The sequence below is a fragment of the Jaculus jaculus genome, chromosome 1, assembly GCF_020740685.1.
Source record: "Jaculus jaculus isolate mJacJac1 chromosome 1, mJacJac1.mat.Y.cur, whole genome shotgun sequence".
Lineage (NCBI taxonomy): Eukaryota > Metazoa > Chordata > Mammalia > Rodentia > Dipodidae > Jaculus > Jaculus jaculus.
The window spans coordinates 182,267,726-182,291,045 of record NC_059102.1 but is presented as its reverse complement, the minus strand read 5'-3'; the positions used below and the strand labels follow the sequence as shown (position 1 = coordinate 182,291,045).

General features: G+C 44.0%; 1 protein-coding gene and 1 pseudogene across 1 annotated transcript in view; both read right to left on the bottom strand.

Moving 5' to 3' along the window:
• Pelp1 (proline, glutamate and leucine rich protein 1) overlaps nt 1–16,210 on the bottom strand; it is a 32,076-nt gene extending 15,866 nt beyond the window's left edge. Inside the window, exons 1-5 of the mRNA XM_004657174.2 lie at nt 15,962–16,210; nt 7,633–7,697; nt 6,992–7,097; nt 2,439–2,588; nt 2,019–2,090 (exon numbers count right to left, since the gene is read on the bottom strand). Of these exons, the coding sequence (XP_004657231.1) occupies nt 2,019–2,090; nt 2,439–2,588; nt 6,992–7,097; nt 7,633–7,697; nt 15,962–16,210 (642 nt within the window). The remainder of the gene's footprint in view (nt 1–2,018; nt 2,091–2,438; nt 2,589–6,991; nt 7,098–7,632; nt 7,698–15,961) is intronic.
• A 4,794-nt stretch (nt 16,211–21,004) lies between these two features.
• Nucleotides 21,005–23,099, bottom strand: LOC101617510 (annotated as a pseudogene).
• Between the last annotated feature and the right edge of the window lie 221 nt (nt 23,100–23,320).

The window sequence follows — 23,320 nt, the reverse complement described above, 5'->3', positions numbered from 1 at the left end:
GAGGATAATCTGATGGAAATATAACCAAATTATACCTTTTATAAATTTCCAATAAAAATTTCAAAAAAATCCTATGTGTCCTGGTTTTACAACTAACAGATATTATACACTTAAATCCCAGGCTGGTTTTTCCCTTTGGGAAAACAAACTGACACCAATCACACAACAGAATTACAATAAGAAAACAAGAATATGAGCCAGACACAGTGGTGCACACCTTTAATCCCAGCACTCGGGAGGCGGAGGTAGGAGGATCACTGTGAGTTCAAGGCCACCCTGAGACTACATAGTGAATTCCAGGTCAGCCTGAGCTAGCGTGAGACTTTACCTCGAAAAAACAAAACAAACAAACATAAAGCAAACAAAGAAAGAAAACAAGACTATGGATCTTTGATATTCATTGAGGCCTGGCCCCTTCCCTTCAAGTGTTTACTTTCTTTTTTTGTTCCAGGTAAGGTCTCACTCAAGCCTAGGCTAACCTCACTCTGGAACTCATTCTGTAGTGACAGGCTGACCTCAAACTCAAGGCCATGCCCCTACCTCTGCCTCCTGAATGCTGCAATTAAAGGCGTGTTCCACGATGCCCAGCTATATCTTATTTCTTCTTTTTATACTTATTTTTATTTATTTATTTGAGAGAGAGAAAGAGGCAGATAGAGAATGGGCATAACAGGGCCTCCAGCCACTTCAAATGAACTCCAGACCCATGTGCCACCTTGTATATCTGGCTTTATGTAGGTGCTAGGGAATCATACCTGGGTCCTTTGGCTTTGTAGGCAAGTGCCTTAACCTCTAAGCCATCTCTCCAGTCCCTTTAAAAATATTTTTATTTATTTATTTGTAAGCAGAAAGAGACAGAGAAAGAGTGTACCAGGGCCTCTAGTCACTGCAAATGAACTCCAGATGCATGCACCACTTTGTGCAACTAGCTTTGTGTGGGTACCAGGGAACCAAACTCGGGTCATTAGGTTATGATGGAAAGCACCTTAACCACTGAGCCACCTCTCCAGCCCTGGCCCTACTTTCTTAATTAAGTTATAGCACATTATCTTAGCTCTAGTTAATATGAATGATGCACTCTCTCTTAAATGATAACTTAGTGTCAATTATCATTAACCTCATTCATTAAGAAAAAAATTAATTTGGTGCGATTCTAAGTATAGGCTGGTGCTTCCTCTAAGTCACAGAGTGCCCAATAGTTTGTTAAAAGAGTGGCAAATGTAAAGAAAGACAGAACATTTGACCTATATAGCTAGCATCCGCTAGAGACAAGGCAAGTGCTCTTCCTCTGGGCTCTATCACTAACCTCCCAGTGACCCCTTCTTTTTTTTTTTTTTTTTTTTTGCCCTACATTCTTTGAATCTCTAGAATGCCAATTATACAGCAAATAACAAGGTACCAACTACAAATGACTATCACTATTACTGTACTGGGAGAGTTGCAAGCAATTCCTATTTATTACCAAAGCACATGTAACTGTCATTCTTTTACCAGCCTCCTCCACATGCCCCTTGTATGCCTTACCTGTTTTTAAAACCCACTAGAGTCAGTCACCTTGCATAGGTCATGAAAACAAGTTACTGGGAGGCTAAGGAGGGGGGCTGTCCTAGGGACATAGTGGCCAGAAAGGCTTCCTGGAGGAAATTATAAGAGCTTGAGGAACAAAGATGGAAGGGTAGTAAAATTAGGAAGGGCATCTTAGAGATTCAAAGACAGGCCCTTCGGGCCTGGGGATATAGCTCACTGGTAGAGTATTGATTGGCCTTGCTTACATAGGCCTAGGGTGGGAGGGAGAGGAAAATGGGAAGACAGGGCAAGAGGAAGAAAGAGAGGGAGGGAGGAGAGCAAGCAAGCAAGTAATAGCTTTAAAAAAGAGAGAGAATAAAGAAAAAGAGAGAAGAGTTCATGGGTTAACCCGGGATCTTAGCACCAGACATAGATCCCATCCCTGCTGATTATAAGCAGCTGATTTAATTCCAACTTCTTTGCCATCACAGGTTCCATTTATAAGTACTTACTTTTAGCGAACCACAAGCCCGAGGAAAATAGGTCACACAAGCCTTCATGCCCTCCAAAGCTGACTGATCACACTATGGGGAGGGGGGGGAGCAAAACAGAAAGTCAGGGAAAGGCAGTGGTCAAGAGCCCAAGGGCCCCATATACCTCTCATCCCACAATAAGGTCCCTTCTCCACACAATCACTTTTTCTTGGCCTCATACTCTTCCCACTTCTTCAATCCTATTCCCCAGTTTTCATCACATTCATTAACTCAGTGTAAATGGAGACAAGAATGCAAGAGGCTGGGGAGGGGTAGCTCAGTGGCAGATCACTTGCCTAGTTAGTATGTACGAGGCCCTGGGTTCAATCCCCAGCATCACTAAAAACAACCAAACAAAAAAGAGTGCAAGGGGTCAAGAGGACTGAAGAAAGGTCTCACCTCTGGTCTAAGGCCCAGCAGAGAAGTAAGAAGCCCAGGGAGGTGGTTGGTGGAGATGTCTCGGAACAGTGTAGGAAGCTGAGACGCATATCGGAGCAGGTCTCTCAAGATAGCCACAGCCAATTCCATGGTGGGTGGTGGGTCCTGGGACTAAAAGCAATTAACACCCATGCTGTCAACCTCACTTTTGCTGTCATCGAAGAGGGGCAGAGGTACAACACAGGGCTTTTAGGAGATATCAACAAACCCACCATTTCCAGAGAACAAAAATAAGAAAGAATAGGGCAGATACCAGAGGAACATATTTGTCTATAGAAAAGAAATGTGCAGTTATCTAGAAGACTGGCTAGAGCTCCGTGGGAGAGTACCTTTCTAGCAAGCAGGAGGTACTAGGTTCCATCCCCAGGAAAATAAAAGAGGTATCTAGGGATCCTGGAATTTGTTTGGAGAAGAAAAAAGCAACCAAGGACACACCTATCTACTCTCTAGATTTTCTTTTTTTTTTTTTGTTTCGGTCCCTTTATTTGGGGCTGGAGGTGTAGCTATATGGAACAGCACTTGCCTGGCATATGCAAGTCCCTAGGTCTGAACAGGAATATCTAACAACAGCAATCCAGAAGGCTAAGAAATGAAGATGGCTTGAGCCCAGGACTTTGTGGCCAGCCTGAGCAACATAATGAGATCCTGTATCAAGAAGTCATTTTCAGAGCTGGGGAGATGGCTCAGCAGTTTAGGCGCTTGCCTGTAAACCTAATGACCCTGGTTCCATTCCCCAATACCCACATAAAGCCAGATGCACAAAGTGGCCCATGCATCGCAAGTTTTTTTTGCAATGGTGAGACGCCCTGGCCCACCCATTCTCTCTCTGTGTCTACCTGGTCTCTCTCCTTGCAAACAAATAAAATATTTTTTAAAAAGTTGAGCTGGAGAGATGGCTTAGCGGTTAAGGCACATGCCTGCGAAGCCCAAGGACCCAGGTTCGATTCTCCAGGTCCCATGTAAGTCAGATGTACATGGTGGCACATGCATCTGGAGTTCATTTTCAGTAGCTAGAGGCCCTGGTGTGCCCATTCTCTCTCTCCCTTCTCTATCTCCAATAAATAAATAAAAATAAAATCAAGTCATTTTCTTGGGGCTGGAGAGATGGCTTAGCAGTTAAGGTGCTTGCCAGCAAAGCCAAAGGACCCAGATTCAATTCCCTAGGGCTCACGTAAAGCCAGATAGATGCATAATGTGGTGCCATGAGTCTAGAGTTCATTTGCCGTAGCTAGAGGCTCTGGGATGCCTATTCTCACCCTCAGATTTTAAAAAATAATTATCTTAATTTTAGAAAGGAAGAATAGCTGGGCCTGCCAACTATAACCAGGCTTCAATATCACCCAGCAGTCCCATTGGCTAACCTTCTCCACCACTGAAACACCTCTACCCCCAGTGCCATCTCTCTATCACCTGGTCTACAACTTGGGAGAGAAGATTGAAGCCTTAAGATGAGAACCACCTTAACTTCCCACTCCAAAGCCAAAAATCTAATTATCTTTATTGACCTCTTCCCTCCCTCCCACTAGATTTCCACTATCATCTTTTTTTTACACATTAGCCAGCTCTCTTCAGTCTCTCAACTCAAATGGAGTCTTCTTAGTGATATCTGCACAAGTTCCAATTGTTCCCACATTAAACTTTCTCTCCTGGGCAAGGTGGCACACTCCTTTAATCCCAGCACTTGGGAGGCAGAGGTAGGAGGATCGCCATGAGCTTGAGGCCACCCTGAGACTACATAGTGAATTCCAGGTCAGCCTGTGCTAGAGTGAGACCCTACCTTGAAAAAACAAACAACAACAAGAAATTCTCTCCTTGAGCCCAAACAATACTCCACTGACAAATCTCAGTAACTGCCCCATTTTGCTCCCTTGGTCCACAGAGCCAAATCTTGAAAAGATAATGTATCTTATCTATTTATATTCCTTCTTCCAGCTGCTTCCAACCCAATTCACTCAGGTTTCAATGCCCAACAGCTCTGCCAAAACCACTTTAACCCATCTTACAACTGAGTTACTAACATAATAAATGACTCTATGTCTCCCTGTTCCACCTTGAGGAAGACAGATTTAAGTGACTCCTCCTTTCCTCACATCTTCCTCCCCTACAATTCATCTCACCCACAATCCTGGTGCCCTTGGATTCCACTCAACCCACAATCCTAGTAATGTCTTCTCTGCTATCTTAAGTATGCTCCTTCTCTCATACCTGACCACCAAACTCTTCCCTTGTGAAATACAGAAGTGGCCAGATATTCTTTGTTAGGGGCAGTTATTGAGTTTCGAGGCCACCCTGAGACTACAGAGTGAATTCCTGGTCAGCCTGGACTAGAGTGAGAACCTACCTCAAAAAAGGGGGGCGGGGGGAGTGCTGGAGAGATGGCTTAGTGGTTCAGGCATTTGCCTGCAAAGCCATAGGACCCAGGTTTGATCCCCAGTACCCATGTAAAGCCAGATGCACAAGGTAGCACATGCATCTTAGTTTGCTTGCAATGCCTAGAGACTTTGACTCATTCATTCTCTCTATCTGCCTCTTTCTCTCTCTCAAATAATTTTTTTTTTTTTTTTTTTTGAGGTAGGGTCTCATTTCAGCCCAGGCTGACCTGGATTCACTATGTAATCGCAGGGTAACCTCGAACTCAATGAGATCCACCTACCTCTGCCTCCCAACTGCTGGGATTAAAGGCATGCACCACGACGCCCGGCTTTACAAATAATTTTTTTAAATATTTTTTTGTCATTTTTATTTCTTTATTTGAAAGTGACAGAGAGAGAGGGAGAGAAAGAGACACAGAGAGAGAGAATGGGCGCGCCAGGGCTTCCAGCCACTGCAAACGAACTCCAGATGCATGCAGTCCCTTGTTCATCTGGCTAACGTGGGTCCTGGGGAATTGAGCCTTGAACTGGGGTCCTCAGGCTTCACAGGCAAGCGCTTAACCAGTAAGCCATCTCTCCAGCCCTCAAACAATTTTTTTAAAGCAAGTATGCACACATATGTGCACTTGCAAACCACTCCATAAGCACCCCCACAAGATGCTGTCATGAGATGCAGCCTCTTGAGCTAGCACTTTCCAGCTTCCAGACCCATAATCTACATAAATCTCTGATTTCTATAAATCCCTCAGCCAGTGGCATTCTGTTATGAGAATAAAAGGCGTACTTAGAACCTCCAATGCATCACTACTGCTCAGAAATTAAAAAAACAATATCTTTAGCATGGCTGGCAAGGCTACCCAAAGGCTTGATTTCCATCTTCCTTTCTCCTCAGCTGTATCTTCTCAACTCCATCACAACATGTTTACCATTCTTTAAATGGCCAGACTCCCTTCTCAGGGCTTTTCTACTTTTAGAACACTTTGCAGTCTAATTAACTGCCTCTGATCAGACCAGAAGAAAGTTCCCTAAACTTCTGACCCTGATCCCCAGCAGCCCAGGAAGGGCCAGATCTCTTATTCTAAGGTCTCAGAGAAGTAGTCTTAATCTCGTAATAGTCATTTCACATTCATTCACATTCAGTTCAAGTGACTTTCATTAGAATAGGAATCAGCAAACTACAGTTCTTCTACATGGCCTATACACTAAGAATGGTTTACATTTTTAAAGGAAAATGGAAAATAAATAGTATGCAACAGGAACCATGTGGTTCACAAGCCTAAATCCCTGCCTGTAATTCCTTCATAGAAAAAATGCCCCAATCCCCACACTAGACCCCAAGCCTCATGGAAGAAAGGTCTAGGTATACTTTACCACTGTTTACCTCAAGCCTGCCAGATGTGCTCAGAAAATGCTTGTGAAATAACTAAGTGTAGGAGGCATTAAAAATGTTTATGTCAGGAGCCTGGTGTGATGGTGCACACCTTTAATCCCAGCACTCGGGAGGCAGAGGTAGGAGGATTGTCGTGACTTTGAGGCCAGCCTGAGACTACATAGTGAATCCCAGGTCAGACTGGGCCGGAGTGAGACCTTACCTCAAAAATAAAAAAAAAATTAAAACAATTTTATGTCAGGGCTTAGCAGTTAAGGGGCTTGCCTAAGAAGCATAAGGACCCAAGGTCAATTCTCCGGTACCCACATAAGCAAGATGCACATGGCGGCACATGCATCTGGAGTGTAATGGCTAGAAGCTCTGGAACACCTACACTTTCTCTATCTTTCTGCTTATAAATAAATAAAATATTTTTCTAAAAAAAGTGTATGTCAGGGTAAGAGATTAAAACCTTAAAAGAGGACCAAAGGAACAGACTAAAACACAAAGACCCCCAAACACCCAAAAACAAATCTGTGAAGATGTCACTCATCAGAAAAGATACCAAGGAAGTGAAGATATCGCAGGTTACAGTACGTGAAAGGTCAGATGAGTTAAAATAAGCCAAGATAGAAATTTCAAAAAATTTAAAGGGATGCCTCTATTTGAAGCTTAAGCTATCCACTACCAAGAAATTGCTTCCAATCATTCTCCCCCCAGAGCTAAAAGTCCAGGCCACAAAGACCCAGGATGGAAGTGTGGTGAATCCTTACCTGCAACACCTGCTGAATGCTCCGAAGCCAAGAGACACAGTGCTGCTGGAACAACTCCGTGGGACTCTCCCCTACCAGCAGGGACAGCAGACACAGGCCTTCAAACCTTACGTGCAAGAAGAGAGTGACAACACAGAGAGAGGCTGGACTTCACAGAAATCTACTGACCGTTCTTTTCTTCTCCCTAGGCTCTAGCAGGACCCAGACTGACTACTTTTCACCTCCAGAAATGCCTGAAGACTTTGGTAAGGTGGGGACATCCAGGAGAGAACAGAGGAGGGCTGGAGAGATGGCTTAGTGGTTAAGGTATTTGCCTGTGAAGCCTAAGGAGTCCGGGTTTGACTCTCCAGTACCCATGTAAGCCAGATACACAGGTGACACATGCATCTGGGCATCTAGAGTTTGTTTGCAGTGGCTAGAGGCCCTGAGGTGCCCAGTCTCCCTCTCTCCCAACCAAATAAATAAATAAAATAAAATAGTGAGCTTAACTCTTAAATGAGCCCACAAAAAATATATGTCAAACTCGCCTTCTAGGAATGGTGAAGTCTCTTCAATCCACGGGGTAGGGACAATGGATGGACAGACACATATGTAACCTGCTTCCTAAAGGAACGTCACACTAGAGGGGGAAAAAGACTTACCGAGTTTTGACAGAACCAAGACGTGCATTACTGAGACTCACCAATGCCCCAAGAGCTGAAAGATTCTAGAAGAAAAACAGAAAAAAAAAAAAAAAAAAAAAAAACAGGTGTAAATCAGGCACAGGTCATTAAAGATGTAGGAGAAATTCTCCAATCTGCAATGTCTCCATACCCTTCTCTTAGTTCAAAAGGCCATCCCAGGGCTGGAGAGATGGCTTAGCGGTTAAGCGCTTGCCTGTGAAGCCTAAGGACCCCGGTTCGAGGCTCGGTTCCCCAGGTCCCACGTTAGCCAGATGCACAAGGGGGCGCACGCGTCTGGAGTTCGTTTGCAGAGGCTGGAAGCCCTGGCGCGCCCATTCTCTCTCTCTCCCTCTATCTGTCTTTCTCTCTGTGTCTGTCGCTCTCAAATAAATAAATAAAAAATTTAAAAAAAAAAAAAAAGCCATCTCACTAGAAGCCACTAGCCTGTTTTGCATCAGTCTGTCCCTTAGTCTTTCCTCAAGTTCCACCTTGCCTGAAAACTTCTGCCATGCCCCACTAAACAAGAGCTAACAGAGAATAGCCCAACTCACCCCACTACTAGGTTTCAACAGTGGGTCTGTCTTACCTCAGTACACCACCACCACCCCTGGACAGCACATAGCACAGACATCCAGAAATACTAACTGGACACCAAACCCACCCCCTAAACTTCCTTAACTCTCTAAACAATTCCTCATATGTATAATAATCTCAATTCCTTGACAGTGTGGTAGCATACACCTTTAACCTCAGCATCTGGGAGGCAGCAGAAATCGGACTGCAGTGAGTTTGAGGCCAGCCTGGGACTACACAGTGAATTCAGGTATATCTGAGCTAGAGTGAGACCCTACCTGGGGGGGGAGGGGAGGGATGCCAATTCTTTAATTCCTTCCTGTCCCTCATGCAGGAAAGACATTTCTTCATCAACTCTCCCACAAGTAACCTCTCCATTACTCCATCACCAGAAGGGCCAGACTCCCTTCAGAGCACCTGGATCTTCTTGTTTGTAATCTCCCAGTATGCAAGGGGTCAGGTGGTAAAGGAAGCCACAGCAGAATACTGCTGCAGTTGTTGCTGGGGTCCAGGAGCAGCTACAGGGGATGCACCCATGCTGCTTGCTTACCACATTTAGTTTTTTACTATATTAATGGCATGCCATTTTTTGTTATGTAAAGCACTTACATGTGCACAAGAAAATGATTATTTTCGGAGCAAGGCATGATAGCATACACTTATAAACCATACTTGGGAGCTGAAGGCAGGAGGATCCTAAGTTTGAGGCCAGTGTGGGCTACATGAGACCCTGTCTCAAAAACATAAGAAACAACACCTTCCCAACCAAAAACAAAACAGAAAATGACTGCCCATCGGCAGCACTGCCAAGAATGATGGTGATGCCAAACAACCACACCGTATCCACAGGAATGCCAGGGATGGTAACAGTTTAGACTACATGTAAAACATAATGGAACATAAAAAAATGAAAGAAAAAAAAGAGAATTTCATCTTGGAGAGATCGCTTAGTGGTTAAAATGCTTGCCTGCAAAGCCAAATGATACAGGTTTGATTCCCCAGGACCCACTTAAAGCTACATGCACAAGGTAGTATGTGCACCTGGAATTCATTTGCAGTGCCTGGAGGCCCTGGTGCACCCATTCTCATCTCTCTCTCCATCCATCCATCCACATATATATCCATCCCTCACTCTCTTAGATAAATTTAAATTTTCAAAAATACCTTAAAAAAGAATTTCACATTTTGTTTCTTTTCCTTCTTTCTTTTTTTTTTTTTTTTTTTTGAGGCAAACCCAACAGAGTACTCTTTTTTTTTTTTTTAATGAGTGAGAGCAAGAGAGAGAGAACTGGCACACCAGAGCCTCCAGCCACTGTACTCAAATTTCAGACATGTGCACCACCTTGTGCACATGTGTGACCTTGCACATGCATCACCTCATGCGTCTAGCTTACATAGACAGGATCTGGGAAATTGAACATGGGTCCTTATGCTTCACAAGCAAGCGCCTTAACCACTAAGCCATCTCTCCACCCTGAATTTCACATTTTGAGTTTGATCTCATTTCCAAAACATCTCATTACTTGCAAACAACCCAAAACCTTTTTTCAAAACAAATCCAAAAAAACCTAAAAACACTTGTCCCAGCCATTTTTAGTAAGAGTTATTCAACTTGTATGTAATATGCTAGATGTACCAAGGGCTATACAGAATAAAGCAGAGCGAGGAATAAAAGATGCCCAGAATAAGGAAGATAGTATTTATGTAGAAGAGGGGACAAAAGTCCTCTCTTAGGAGGTTACTTAGCAAGACATAACCATGCACAGTTGCTCAAAATATAAACTGGCCTTCTGCCTCAGCCACCATAGACCAGCAGTAGCCATGGCTCTGTGCTCCCCCATGGCCATGGGTCTCAACAAGGGTCACAAGATGACGAGGAACGTGAGCAAACCGAGGCACAGCCAGCAAGGGCCTTACAAGCAGTGCACCAAGGAGCTGCTCAAGGTGTCCAAGGACAAGCGTGCTCAAGTTCATCAAGAAGTGGTCGGGACGCATACGCGCACCAAGAGGAGAGAAGCTGAGAGGCGTGCTGGCCACCATGTGGACATCATTAACTGAGCTCCCTGTTCCCCCAATACCCTTGTTTGTCTCCCCCACCCCAAAGGGAAAATTGTAAAATGGGGCATCCACTTTGAAAAATAGTCTAGCTGCTCCTCCAAAGATTACAAAGTAACTTTTATCATGAAGAAATTCCACTAACTACATGCCCAAAGTGAAAGCATGTCCCCAGAGTATACACGCTCATAGCAGCCTTACTCAACATAATCCAACACTAGTAAAAACTCAAACTCAATTGATGGAATCCACACAATGAAATATTACTGGGCGATAAAAAGGATAAAATTCTGATGAATGGACAAACACTGAAAACAATGGAAAGTAAAAGAAACAAGAACCAAAGGCCACATGCTGTAAGATCCACTTCTACAAAATAGTTCCAACAGACAAGTCTGTACAGACAAAAAATCAGTGGTTGCCCCGCACCAGACTACCAAATAGCTACAGCATAATGTTCCTTTATGGAGTGATGAAAATGCTCAAAACTCAGTGATGGTTGCACAACTCTATAAAAATAATGAAAGTCATTTAAAGCTAGTGTGATGGCACTTGCTTTAATCTCAACATTCTATTTTTTTTTTTTTTTTTTTTTTTGGTTTTTCGAGGTAGGGTCTCACTGTGGTCCAGGCTGACCTGGAATTAACTCTGTCATCTCAGGGTGGCCTTGAACTCATGGCAATCCTCCTACCACTGCCTCCCGAGGGCTGGGATTAAAGGCATGCGCCACCACGCCCAACTAATAACATGCTTCTTACATGTACCATGAGTAAACACAGTACACACAGACATTCCTTATACAATAGTCCTGTGACACATAACTATGTTTGGCCATATGTTTGGCTAATCTCAACATTCTAAAGGCAAGAGTGCTGTGAGGTCAAGGCCACCCTGAGACTACATAATGAATGTCCGGTCAGCCTGGGCTGGAGACCCTACCTTGAAAAAACAAACAAAAAAATTCATTCAGAGCCGGGCGTGGTGGCGCACGCCTTTAATCCCAGCACTCGGGAGGCAGAGGTAGGAGGATCGCCATGAGTTCAAGGCCACCCTGAGATGACAGAGTTAATTCCAGGTCAGCCTGGACCAGAGTGAGACCCTACCTCGAAAAACCAAAAAAAAAAAAAAAAAATTCATTCAGTTTACGTAGTACTTTGTGTGTGTGTGTGTGTGTGTGTGTGTGCATGTGCACAGTGTACACACAGAAACAGGTGTCCTCTTTTTTTCACTCTTCTATCTTTTTTGTAGTCTCTTATTCACTCTGGAGTCACTTGTTTTTCAATTAGAAATCCCCAATAGTCTCTGGTCTCTGCCTCCCTCCCCACACACAAATGGCATGGCCACACTCAGCTTTTTATATGGGTGCTGGGTGATCTCAGACCCTCATGCCTACATGAAAAGCACTTTTTTTAAACATACTTGAGAGAGAGAATGGGTACACTACAAACAACTCCAGATGGGTGCACTACCTTGTGCATCTGGTCTACATGGGCCCTGGGGAACTGAACCTGGGTCCTTTGGCTTTGACGGGAAGTGCCTTAACTGCTAAGCCATTATCTCCAGCCCAATGATGAGGATTCTTAACTGCTCAATCGTACATGTTAAGTGACAGAATCTCAATGCACTGTATTTCCTAAAAGGAGAACAGAAGGTTGGGGGATGTGGCTTAGTGAAAAACACAAAGTATTCACCCCTAGTACCAGCAGAAGAAAAGTCTGGATATATTCTGAAGGACTTAATATCAAATTGAAATGCAAGAAAAACAGACATGTCAAAGATAGCAAAGTTTTTCACTTGAGCAACTAGAAAGATGGAGTTGAGCCAGGTGTGGTGGCACACGCCTTTAATCCCAGCACTCAAGAGGCAGAGGTAGAAGGATTGCTGTGAGTCTGAGGCCACCCTGAGACTACAGAGTGAATGGGATTCAAGGCGTGCACCACCACACCTGGCTAAATTAATATTTTTTAGAAGACAGTGAAATTTATAGATCTATGAAAAAAAAAAGACAGTGAAGCCAAGTGCAGTGGTACACGCCTACAATCTCAGCAGTGGTGAAGTTAGATGGTAGTTAAGCTTGAAGTCAGTCTGGGCTGCACGGTATGGGTCTCTAAAAGGTGGCGGGGGGATTAGGTAAGGTTCCTCTGAAACAGTTGGGACTTCGTTGAAAGCTCACTTTCCCATGAAGAATGAAGAAATTCACCAGCAATGGCCTCAGCATGCTCTAGAAATGAGGTAAGCCTCATGAGTGGCAGGAGAACAGTTAGAATAACTAGGGCATCCTATGAGATCAGAGGTTAACAAGGGACAAGCTATGAACACTCTCCCCCAAAGAAAGTTACTGCAGTTTCAAGCACAATGTTGTAAACTTACTAATATGTAGCTTCTTGCTGAGGAACAAGATAATAATAAGGCCTGGTCACACAAGGCAGGGCAAGAGAGACTGTCACTATCCTTCAGAGGGTATATAGTTATGGGAAATACATTCAGATTTGCTTTAAAATCTCCCAAGGGGAAAAAAAAGCAGTTAAGGAGGAGTAAGACTGATATTGTTGAGGGACTAAGGAAGTAGCTCAGCACTTGATTGCAAGACTGCCAACCCAAATCCAATCTTCCCCAGCAACTACACAAAGCAGGATGCCTGTTATCCCAACAAGCCTATGGCAATGGAAGGCAGAGCCAGGAGAATCCAGAAGTCCCAAGCAGGAGAGGCATAAGAGGCCCTGTCTCTAAAGGAGGTGAAAGCCAGGCATGATGGGGCATGCCTTTGACCCCAGCACTAGGAAGGCAGAGGCAGGAGGATTAAAGTTTGAGGCCACCCTGAGACTACATAGTGAATTCCAGATCAGCCTGAGCTAGAATGAGACTCTACCTCGAACAACCAAAATATATATATAATAATAAGGATAAAATAAATAAAAAAATAAAAAAGGAGGCATGCCTTTAAATCCAGCACTTGGGAGGCAGAAATAGGAGGACCTCTGTTAGTTTGAGGTCACCTTAAAACTATGTAGCAAATTCCAGGTCAGCCTGGGTAGAATGAGACCCTACCTCAAAAAAAAAACAAACAAAAAAAAAAAAAATACATATATATAATCATAAAAAATAAAAAAGGAGGTGAAAGAAGAGACAAACCCCAAGGTCTTCCTGAGCTCCATATTCACACTGTAGCATGCATATGCGACCCACCTCATACATATACACACAGGTAATAAAAAGTAGAAAAATAATTTCGTTGTTGGGGCTGGGAACATGCTGTCAGTTGAATGCTTGCCTCAAAATCATAAGGTCCTGGGGCTGGAGAGATGATAGCTTAGCGATTAAGCACTTGCCTGTGAAGCCTAAGGATCCTAGTTTGAGGTTCGATTCCCCAGTACCCACGTAAGACAAACACACAAGGTGGTGAGTGCCATCTGGAGTTCGTTTGCAGTGGCTGAAGGCCATGATACACCCATTCTCATTCTCTCTCTCTCTCTCTCAAACAAACAAATAAATAAAAATAAATAAAATAAATAAATAAAAACCAAAAAAAGCGCGAGGTCCTGAGTTCAATTCTCAGTCCTTACATAAATGCAAGGCATGCCTCTAACCCAGACACAGGGAGGCAGAGACTCGTGGATCCATGGAGTTCGGTGGCCAACCAATCTAGCCTAATCAGTGAGAATGAGTCTCAAAAAGTGGTGGACAGTACTTGAGGTTAAGACCTAAGGTCTCTACCCACACATACATTCATGTGCACCCACACACATGAGCAGGCATGCATGATGACATGCATACCACACATACACTTAAAAGCTAACTAATCCCAGCACTCAGACAGAGGCAGAAGGATCGACATGAGTTCAAGGCCACTCTGAGACTACAGTGAAGCCTGGGCTACAGTGAGACCCTATCTCAAAAAAAAAAAAAAAAACAAACAAAAAATTCATGTTGAATTTGAGTAATAAGGACAACATACAGAGGGACTGTTTAAGTCTGAAATTTCCCAGTAAGTTTGTCAATTACATACAAAAAACAAAACAAATCTAAGCTTAATTACATGTTCTATGCATGTGAGCACGGGTAGTAAAGGGGAGTTATCACAGGTGGTCAAGAAAGCTTTCCTGCAGGGTGGGGTGGTGCACCTTTGATCCCAGCACTCAGGAGGCAGAGGCAGGAGGATGACTAAGACTGGCCACCAAGACAACACAGTGAATTCCAGGTCAGTCTGGGCCAAAGCGAGACCCTATCTTGATACCTTGAAAAACTAAAAATAGAAAAGAAAGAAGGCTTTCCTAAAGGCACCGACATCTAAGCAGAGAATTAAGAAGACTGCTGAAGAGGCAGCTGTGGAAGAGATTCCAACAAGCAAAAAGGCCCGAGCCAAAAAAAAAAAAAAAAAAAGCCTAGATAATGAAGGTTTTTTCTTTTTTTTTTTTAATTTTTATTTCTTTGCAAGGAGAATGAATGAATATGGGTGCACCAGGGCCTCTAGCTCCTGCAAACGCACGCCAGACAAGAGTGCCACTTTGTGCATCTCACTTTATGTGGGTACCAGGGAACTGAACTTGAGCCATAAGGCTTTGTAAATGAGCATCTGTAACTGGTGAGCCATTTCTCCAGCCACTGAAGGTTTTGTAAAGGCAGCCAACAGGTTTAGAATTTTGCTTTAGACAGCTCACTCCACTTAGGAAGAAAAGACTAGAGGCAAGACCAGTTAGATGACTACTGCTATAATCCAAGCCAGAAATTGTGGACTCTGCTGGGGTAGTCTTATATTAGAATGGTGGAGTCTGTGGTACAAGTGGGAAAGCCGAGTTGGTGGTTAAACCTAGTAGGTTTCTCCTCTCCAGCTCCATTCATTTACTTACCTTCATTTCTAATCCCGTCATTACCAGAAATTCTTGAGGACCGTTTTATGTACTTAGAGGTGACAAAGGTATCTGACATATAACACCTAGTGTTTGTGGAATGGAAATCCTTGAGAAAGCGGGAGAACTTCAGAGCACTCAGGGTGACACGTGGGTTAGTAACCCTGAATGGATGTGAGCTCTCAGTCCACAGGATCTAACCTGGCCTACCACACTCACTGTCCACTGCCTGCTAACCTCATCTCCACCCACTCTTCCACATCAGAACCCCCGCAATGCCCCTTCAGTTTCTTCCACACCACTGATCCCTTCCACGCAAACGTTCTGCTGACGTTATAATAGCCCCTTCCATTTTCTTTCTCTACCCAACCCATACTCGTCATTAGGGTCTCATCTTCAACTCCAGTTCCTTTGGTGGGGGTGGGGGGAACCTGTAAATTTTCTACCTTAGATTACAAGCCACATGTTGGGATTGGAGTTTGTGTTTCAGAATTTTGCTCATTGCCATCAAGTTCCGTCTGTAAACAAAGCGTCGGTGGCGTACTCGGCCCTCGGCTAAACAATCACGAAAACCAGGGGCTCTCTAAAACAAAGAGGCTGAAGGGCTTTGACCCGGGGAGGGATCGGGCCTGAACTGGATCCCTGCGTGCCCGAGAGCCTACCAACCAGAGAAACGGGGCCTGACTTCGCCCTCGGAGAGACGGGGTAGGAGTGAACGCGAGGCCCCAGTCCGCGGCGGCAGCGGGCGCCGCATTGCCCTCCGCCGGCCTCCCCGGGGCCGCCCGGGCGCCTCTCCATCCTTCCCGGGGCGGCGGCACGCGCCCCGCACTTACCTGGGCCCCGCCCACGGAGCCGTGCAGCCGCAGCAGGCACACGAGCCCGGGCAGATGTGGGGCCCAGCGAAGCGGCGGGTGCACGGGGGCCACGGGAGAGCCGGTCCGCGGCTGCAGCAACCCGGAGACGCTCTCCAGCAGCAGCAGGCGCAGGCGCTGACCCGATCCCGCCGCCGAGAGACCCCCGGCCCCGCCGGGGACCCCGGCCGGGGAGCCCGCGGAGGGCCCGCTTAGAACGGCTGCAGCCATCTTCCCGGGGCTCGCGCAGCGGCGTGCGTGGTGACGCAAGCACAGCGCGACGGCCGCTCCAGCAGAGGGGGCCGCCGAAGGGGGCGGGCCCGGGCGCCGGAGAGCAGGGGGGCTCGCGAGGCCCGGCGGAAGGAGCATGCGCAGGGCGGAGCGGAAGCCCTCCGGCTGTGGAGGCGGGCCCCGCGCTGAGCACCACGTGGGCTGCGGAAAAGGCGCGGAGTCCGAGAGATTACGATTAGTCCGGGGACTCAGGATACTCCAGGGTTCTGTAATGCCGACCCCCTTGTCTGAAATCACGAGCATGTTCTTTTACTTCTTTTCCATGCTTTTAAACTGTTTTATTTGAAGTAGGATCTCACTGTAGCCCAGGCTGACCTGGAATTAGTGCTCTCAGGATGGCCTCGAACCCACAGCAATCCTCCTACCTCTGCCTCTCGAGGGCTGGGATTAAAAGCATGCGCCACCAAACCCAGCAGCATTTTCTTTTTTCTTCATGTATTTACTTGAGGGAGAGAATTGGGTGTACCGGGGCCTCAAGCCACTGCAAACGAACTCCAGAAGTGTGCACCACCTTGTGCATCGTGCTTGACATGAGTACTGGGGAATCGAACCTGGGTCTTTAGGCTTTGCAGCAAATTCCTTAACTGCTGAGACATCTCTCCAGCCCATTGTCTTAACTCTTGGCAGCTTTCATACATATAGACAATATGCTATGATTATAGTCCCCATCAATGACTCCCTTTTCCCTCTTCAAAAGTCCCTCCTCCACTAAATCCTTCCTTCCCAACTCTTCGTATGCATGTCTTGTGTAGGTAGCATCAGCCACCGTGAAGTCATGAATATCAAAGCTGCTTTGCGTCTGGAAGACAATACAGTGCTGTAAACTGTAAAAGTGCTCTGACACACTTTCCTTGGTCCTGAGCCTTGGAGAGTGAAATCATGAACATTTTAAACTATATTTCCAGCAACATAAACATTATATGTGCCTTTGAAAAATAAGTTTGAAGCAGTTTAGGGTGACTGGACCCTGAAAGTAAAAAGCAGGAATATCCTTAAGCCTGCCCTTGCAACCTCCACTTTGCTAGAGGTCAGAGAAGGATCAGGCCTCTCCTTATCTCTTGCCTAAAGGAGTTCCCCAGATCTGTTTTTCCATAAACAACCAGAGCTTCTTCCTAGGAAGGAGTTCCCCTTTCCTAGAAGTAAGGTTTAAATCTGATGCTGGCATTGTGATTGGTTAAGCTCAGTCCTAAAATTTGGTGTCATGGCTGGTTAGCTCAGTCCCCATTCAGAATCTGAAAATAAATTTGGAGCTGGAGCTGGAGCTGGGCGTGATGGCACACTCCTTTAATCCCAGCACTCAGGAGGCAAAGGTAGGAGGGCTGCCCTGATTTTGAGGCTACCCTGAGATTGCATAGTGAATTTCGGGTCAGCCTGAACTAGAGTGAGAACCTACCTTGAAAAGAGAAAAAAATGAGGCTGAGCCAGGCATGGTGGGGTTCTGAACTGTAGAATCAATGAAATAGACATGCCACAATTTAATAGTTCCATTGCTGAATGCTCACTGCAGCTCCAAGTTTTCATTAACAACTGTCCTTAAGTGGTTGTTAGATTCACATTCAATGGTCATCTCTTTTTGTTCTCATGGGCATTTACCCAATTCTCAAGTCCTGGCATTCTACCTCCAAAATGATTAAATACATTAACTGTGTGTATAGCTTTGTGGCACAACATTTACCTAACATGCTGGATTCAATCCTCAGTAACAAAACAATCACATGAAACACACACACACACACACACAGAGTAGATGAAATTGGTATAGGTAAGTGCATGTCTGCGACCCCAGGGGCTATATGCTGAAGTTTCCAAGTATTTGTGTTTTTTTTAATTGATTGGTTGATTGATTTACTTTTTTTTTTTTTTTTTTTTTTTTTTACAAGAAGGAGAAAGCGAGAGGAATGAATGAGAGATGAAAGAATGAGCACATCAGGGCCTACTGCCACTGCAAACAAACGCTAGACCCTGTGACACTTTGTGCATCTGGCTTTATGTAGGTACTGGGAAATCAAACTAGGGCCATCATGCTTTGTAAGCAAGTGCCTTTAAGTGTTGAAACCATCTCTCTAGCCTGGGTTCTTGAATTTCTTTACAATAAATTGTGCCAGAGACATATGGTAAACTATGATAGTTTGAATATATGTACCCCAATAGGTTCAGATTTTTTTTAAAAACCTGCCTCCAGCTACCTGCTGGAGGAGGTGTCACATAAGCCAAACTCAAAAGATGATGCAAGGGTCTGGTGTTTTTTCACAGAGGCAAGAGGCCCTCCATCTGGAGTTTGTATGCAGCAGCTGGAGGTCCTAGCACAATCATTCTCTCTGTCTCTTTTCTCTCTGCTTGCAAATAAAGGAAGAATATATTTTTTATTTTTATTTATTTATTTATTAGAGACAGAGAGAGGTGTGAGAGGGAGGGAGGGAGGAGAGAGAGAGAGGGAGGGAGAGAGGGAGGAAGAGAACAGGCGTGCCAAGGCCTCTGGCCACTGCAAACGAACTCCAGACGCATGTGCCACCATGTGCATCTGGCTTATATGGGATCTGGAGAATTGAACCTGGGTCCTTAGGCTTCACATCAAGCACTTTAACTGCTCAGCCATTTCTCCAGCCCAAGAAAATATTTTTAAAAAATTACTATTAGCAGAGTGCATCTAGATATTTCTATCATTAGATATAATCTGTTACATTTTGGACATAGTAGATTATGGATTTTATTTTACAAGCAGATTTTATGAAAATCATCCTTTAGCTTCTATGTAGCAGACAGCTTCAGGTCACTGAGATAAAACTCCAGACCAGACACAGTTTATGGAAGGAAGAAGGGACTTAATTGAAGCTTACAGATCTAAGGGAAATTCCATAATAGCAGAAGTTGCCTGCTTGCACTGGCCTGAGCAGAGAGAAACCAACCCCATCACCAGTACAAGAAAGTACACTTCAGGACTCAAGGCTGAGCTCAAGCACTCTGCACATCTTTAGACTAGAATTCCAGGTCATTCCCTACACCTTAGGACTGGACCCTAGGATCCACCCACAGTGACATGTCCTCCAGCCCGGTGGCTGCAGATCTAAATCAAAAACTGTAATAAAATCCTGAATATAGGCTGGGTGTGGTGGCGCACACCTTTAGTCCCAGTGCTTGGGAGGCAGAAGTAGGAGGATCACTGTGAGTTCAAGGCCAGCCTGAGACTACATAGTGAATTCCAGGTCAGCATGGCCTAGAGTGAGATCCTACCTCAAAAAAAAAAAAAAAAAAAAATCAGGGACCATCCATTCAAACTACCACAATAAATTATATTTTTTATTTTCTGGACAGATTTTATGAAAAACCATCCCTTAGCGCCAAGATGTTTCTGGACCTCTCACTATGTATGAGTAACATGGGCCACAGTAAAGCTGAGAAAACTTTCAATAGACATAATTTCTATTATTAAAACACTGCTGTAAAAAATAAACTGCTATTTCCACACTCAAAGGTAATTAACAGGATGCTTTTTAAAAATTGTATTATATTATTATTTGGTTTTTCAAGGTAGGGTCTTGCTCTAGCCCAGACTGAACTAGAATTCACTATCTAGTCTCAGAATGGCCTCACACTCACAACAACCCTCCTACTTATGCTTCTAGAGTGCTTGTATTAAAGGCATGTGCTGGCAGAAATGGGGAGCAGGTGTCAGGGCCTCCAGCTGCTGCAAATGAACTCCAGACGCATGTGCCACCTTATGCATCTGGCATTATGTAGGTACTGGAGTATTGAACTCTGGTCATTAGGCTCTGCTAGCAAGCGTCTTAACCACTGAGCCATCTCTAAAGCCCTAAATGTAATTTTAACTACAGAATTGAATTCTTGTTTAGATTGGATATAAGCTAATCTTTTCTGTGAAAGAATCTCCCTTAGCCGAGCATGGTGCCCCACGTCTTTAATCCCAGCACTCAGGAGGCAGAGGTAGGAGGATCACCATGAGTTCAAGGCCAACCTGAAACTACATAGAGAATTCCGGGTCAGTCTGGGCTAGAATGAAACACTACTTTGGGGGAAAAAAAAAAAAAAAAAAGAATCTCCTGTAAATGGTACATATGTGTCGCAGTACCCAACAGAAAACTAAGAAACATATGTCTACTTTCTTTCACTTTTCTACAAGTAAGATGATGTTTGATGTCTGGCTTGTTTATCTATAACTAAATGTTTACAACTTCCTTTATATCATTACCTGACATTAAGGAACTGTCAGTTTTTTTTAATTTATTGATTGATTTACTGATTTTTTTTTTTTATTTACAAGAAGGAGCAAGAGAGAAATGAATGAGAGATGAATCTATGAATGGGAGCCAGCTTCTTTCACCATTGATTGAACTTCCCTTGGATATGTAAGATGAAAGAAATCCCATTTCTCCCATAAACTCTGTTTGGTTGGATGTTTGTCCCAGCATTGTGGAACTTTCTGTTACACTCACATATTCTTTGTTTTTCTGTTTTTTTTTAAAAAAAGTAAAAAAATGTACCAGAATCGGGCCAGAGAGATGACTTAGAAGTTAAGGTGAGTGCCTGCTAAGCCTAAGGACCTGGGTTTGATTCCCCAGTACCCATGGAAACCAGATGCACAGGGTAGTGCATGCATCTGGAGCTCGTTTGCAGTGGCTGGAAGCCCTGATGCACCCATTGTCTATCTGCCTCTTTTACTCTCCCTTGAATAAATAAATAAAATATTTGAAAAAAAGAAGTATACCAGGACCACATTCATGCACACGCCTTCTTCTTCCTGCCACTGTTCGTACAACAGAGCTACACCCCACCGGCTATGGAGCCAGACTCGGTGGACTGCCTCTGTGCTTCCAGCAGGGACTTTGACTGATGGTGCAAACTTGGGTGAATTCTAGACCATCAGTTCTGAGTCCAAGTGTAAAGCAATTGATAAATGCCCAGCATTATGCTGTTCTGCAGGATGCCAGTCTGCCACAAAGAACCATATGTCTTCTCCTTGCAGCTGATTCACTTGCAAGATCTCTGACCCTGAGACAGCCAAAGAGCCCGACTCAGATCTACATCATCATCCTTAATCCCCAACAAAGAGTTGCCAAAGACATAGTGATTAGCCATCCTAAAAGATGCTGAATTTTACTGCAATGATACTGAGCTATAAGAAGGTCTTCTATATGTTCTAGATTCACCTGGATGGAGTATTTTCTGACAAGTGGATAACATCTTTGCTGTCAGACTCTTGTGCTAAAATAACTTCTTTTGCAGTAGCAAAGATAATTAACATTAAGAAATAAATAAAAAGCAGGTGTGGTAATGCACGCCTTTAATCCCAGCACTCAGGAGGCAGAGGTAGGAGGATCACCGAGAGTTCAAGGTCAGAGGCCACCCTGAGATTACATAGTGAATTCCAGGTCAGCCAGGACTAGAGTGAAACACTACCTTGGAAAAAAAAAAAAAAGAGAGAGAGAGAGAGAGAGAGAGAGAGAGAGAGAAAGAAAAAATGAACACATCACACATTGCCTGAGTGACTTCAATGGAACAGTAAAGGCTTCCCAGACCCATTTTATTGCCCAATTGAGTGAATATGAGTCTGGAGCAATTTTCTTTGTATGAAGAAAAGAACACATCTCAGGTTCATGGTCTTGAGTGAGTAACTGGAAAAGATGTCTCCCTTTCAGGAACAGTCCATGGGAATTTACTTGTTCACAATAGCACAAAGACAGTTGTACAAACTGCTGAATGACTGAAGATGCACCAGGGGTTTCAGTAGATGTATCTAGCTAAGGGATGTACCATATGTAATGTTGCATGATTTACAATAAAAAGTAATGACAGGCCAGGCATGGTGGCACACACCTTTAATCCCAGCACTCGGGAGGCAAAGGTAGGAGGATTGCCATGAGTTTGAGGCCACCCTGAGACTACATAGTGAATTCCAGGTCAGCCTGGGCTAGCATAAAACCCTATCTTGAAAAACCAAAAAGAAAAAAGAATAATAATAAAGTCAATATCCAGAAGTAATTATGCTGCCTTCACCTCCGGCACTGGAAGCAGGTCTAGAAATCAAGTATCATAAACTTTAAGCAGTCTTCATGAACAATGTCCTGTTCTGGTAGGTCTAAAATGCCATCCCTTGATGCCAAACTATTGCCTTTTCCCTGTAATATTCAGAGATTTTTTTTTGTTTTGTCTGTTTTGGAAACTGAACTTAGGGACCTTCTAGAATTCAAATTTTGGCAAATTATCTTCCAAATTTAGGCCCTCAAGTCAGTAGGTGAGGTTCTCCTTTGAGTGGTATTTCTCAGTTTCAAGGTCACAGCCTCCTGCTCCAGAGCTTCTTAACTCCTTTTCCCAGCTGTTGCTGCTCAATGTTGCCAGTGGCAGGACTGTTTCTCACATAGTCCTTTCATTCTTTAGCATTAGGAATCATGGCTATGAGACCTAAAAGGTTTATAAAACCTTGGTCATTTATAATAAAGCAGTAAGTTCGTAAGTTGTATTTTTTCTTTTTTTATATATACTCTATTTTTATTTATTTATTTATTTACAGAGAAAGAGGGAGAGAGAGAGAGAGAATAGGCACACCAGGGCCTCTAACCACTGCAAACAAACTCCACACACAAGCGCCCCCTTGTGCATCTGGCTAATATGAGTCCTGGGGAATTGAACATGGATCCTTTGGCTTTGCAGGCAAGTGTCTTAACCACTAAGCCATCCCTGCAGCCCGTAAATTGAATTTTTTTTGCTCATCTACAGTCCACTCACAGCTGGCATCAGCTAATATTTATTTTGTTTTTATTGTATTGTCATCTTGAGAAGAGCCTATGAAGTAGGAGTTATTAAACAATGTCATGATGTATTTCAGAAATTTTAATACATAATTCTGTCAGGAAAATATTTATAAACAAGTAATGCCAGAAAGTACAAACATTATCTCCAGTGATTTAACACATTTCTGGAAAAGAATTACATTATTTGGGCTGGAGAGATAGCTTAGAGGTTAAGGCACTTGCCTGCAAAGTCAAAGGACCTATATTCAAATCCCCCAATCTACCTAAAGCCAGATGCACAAGA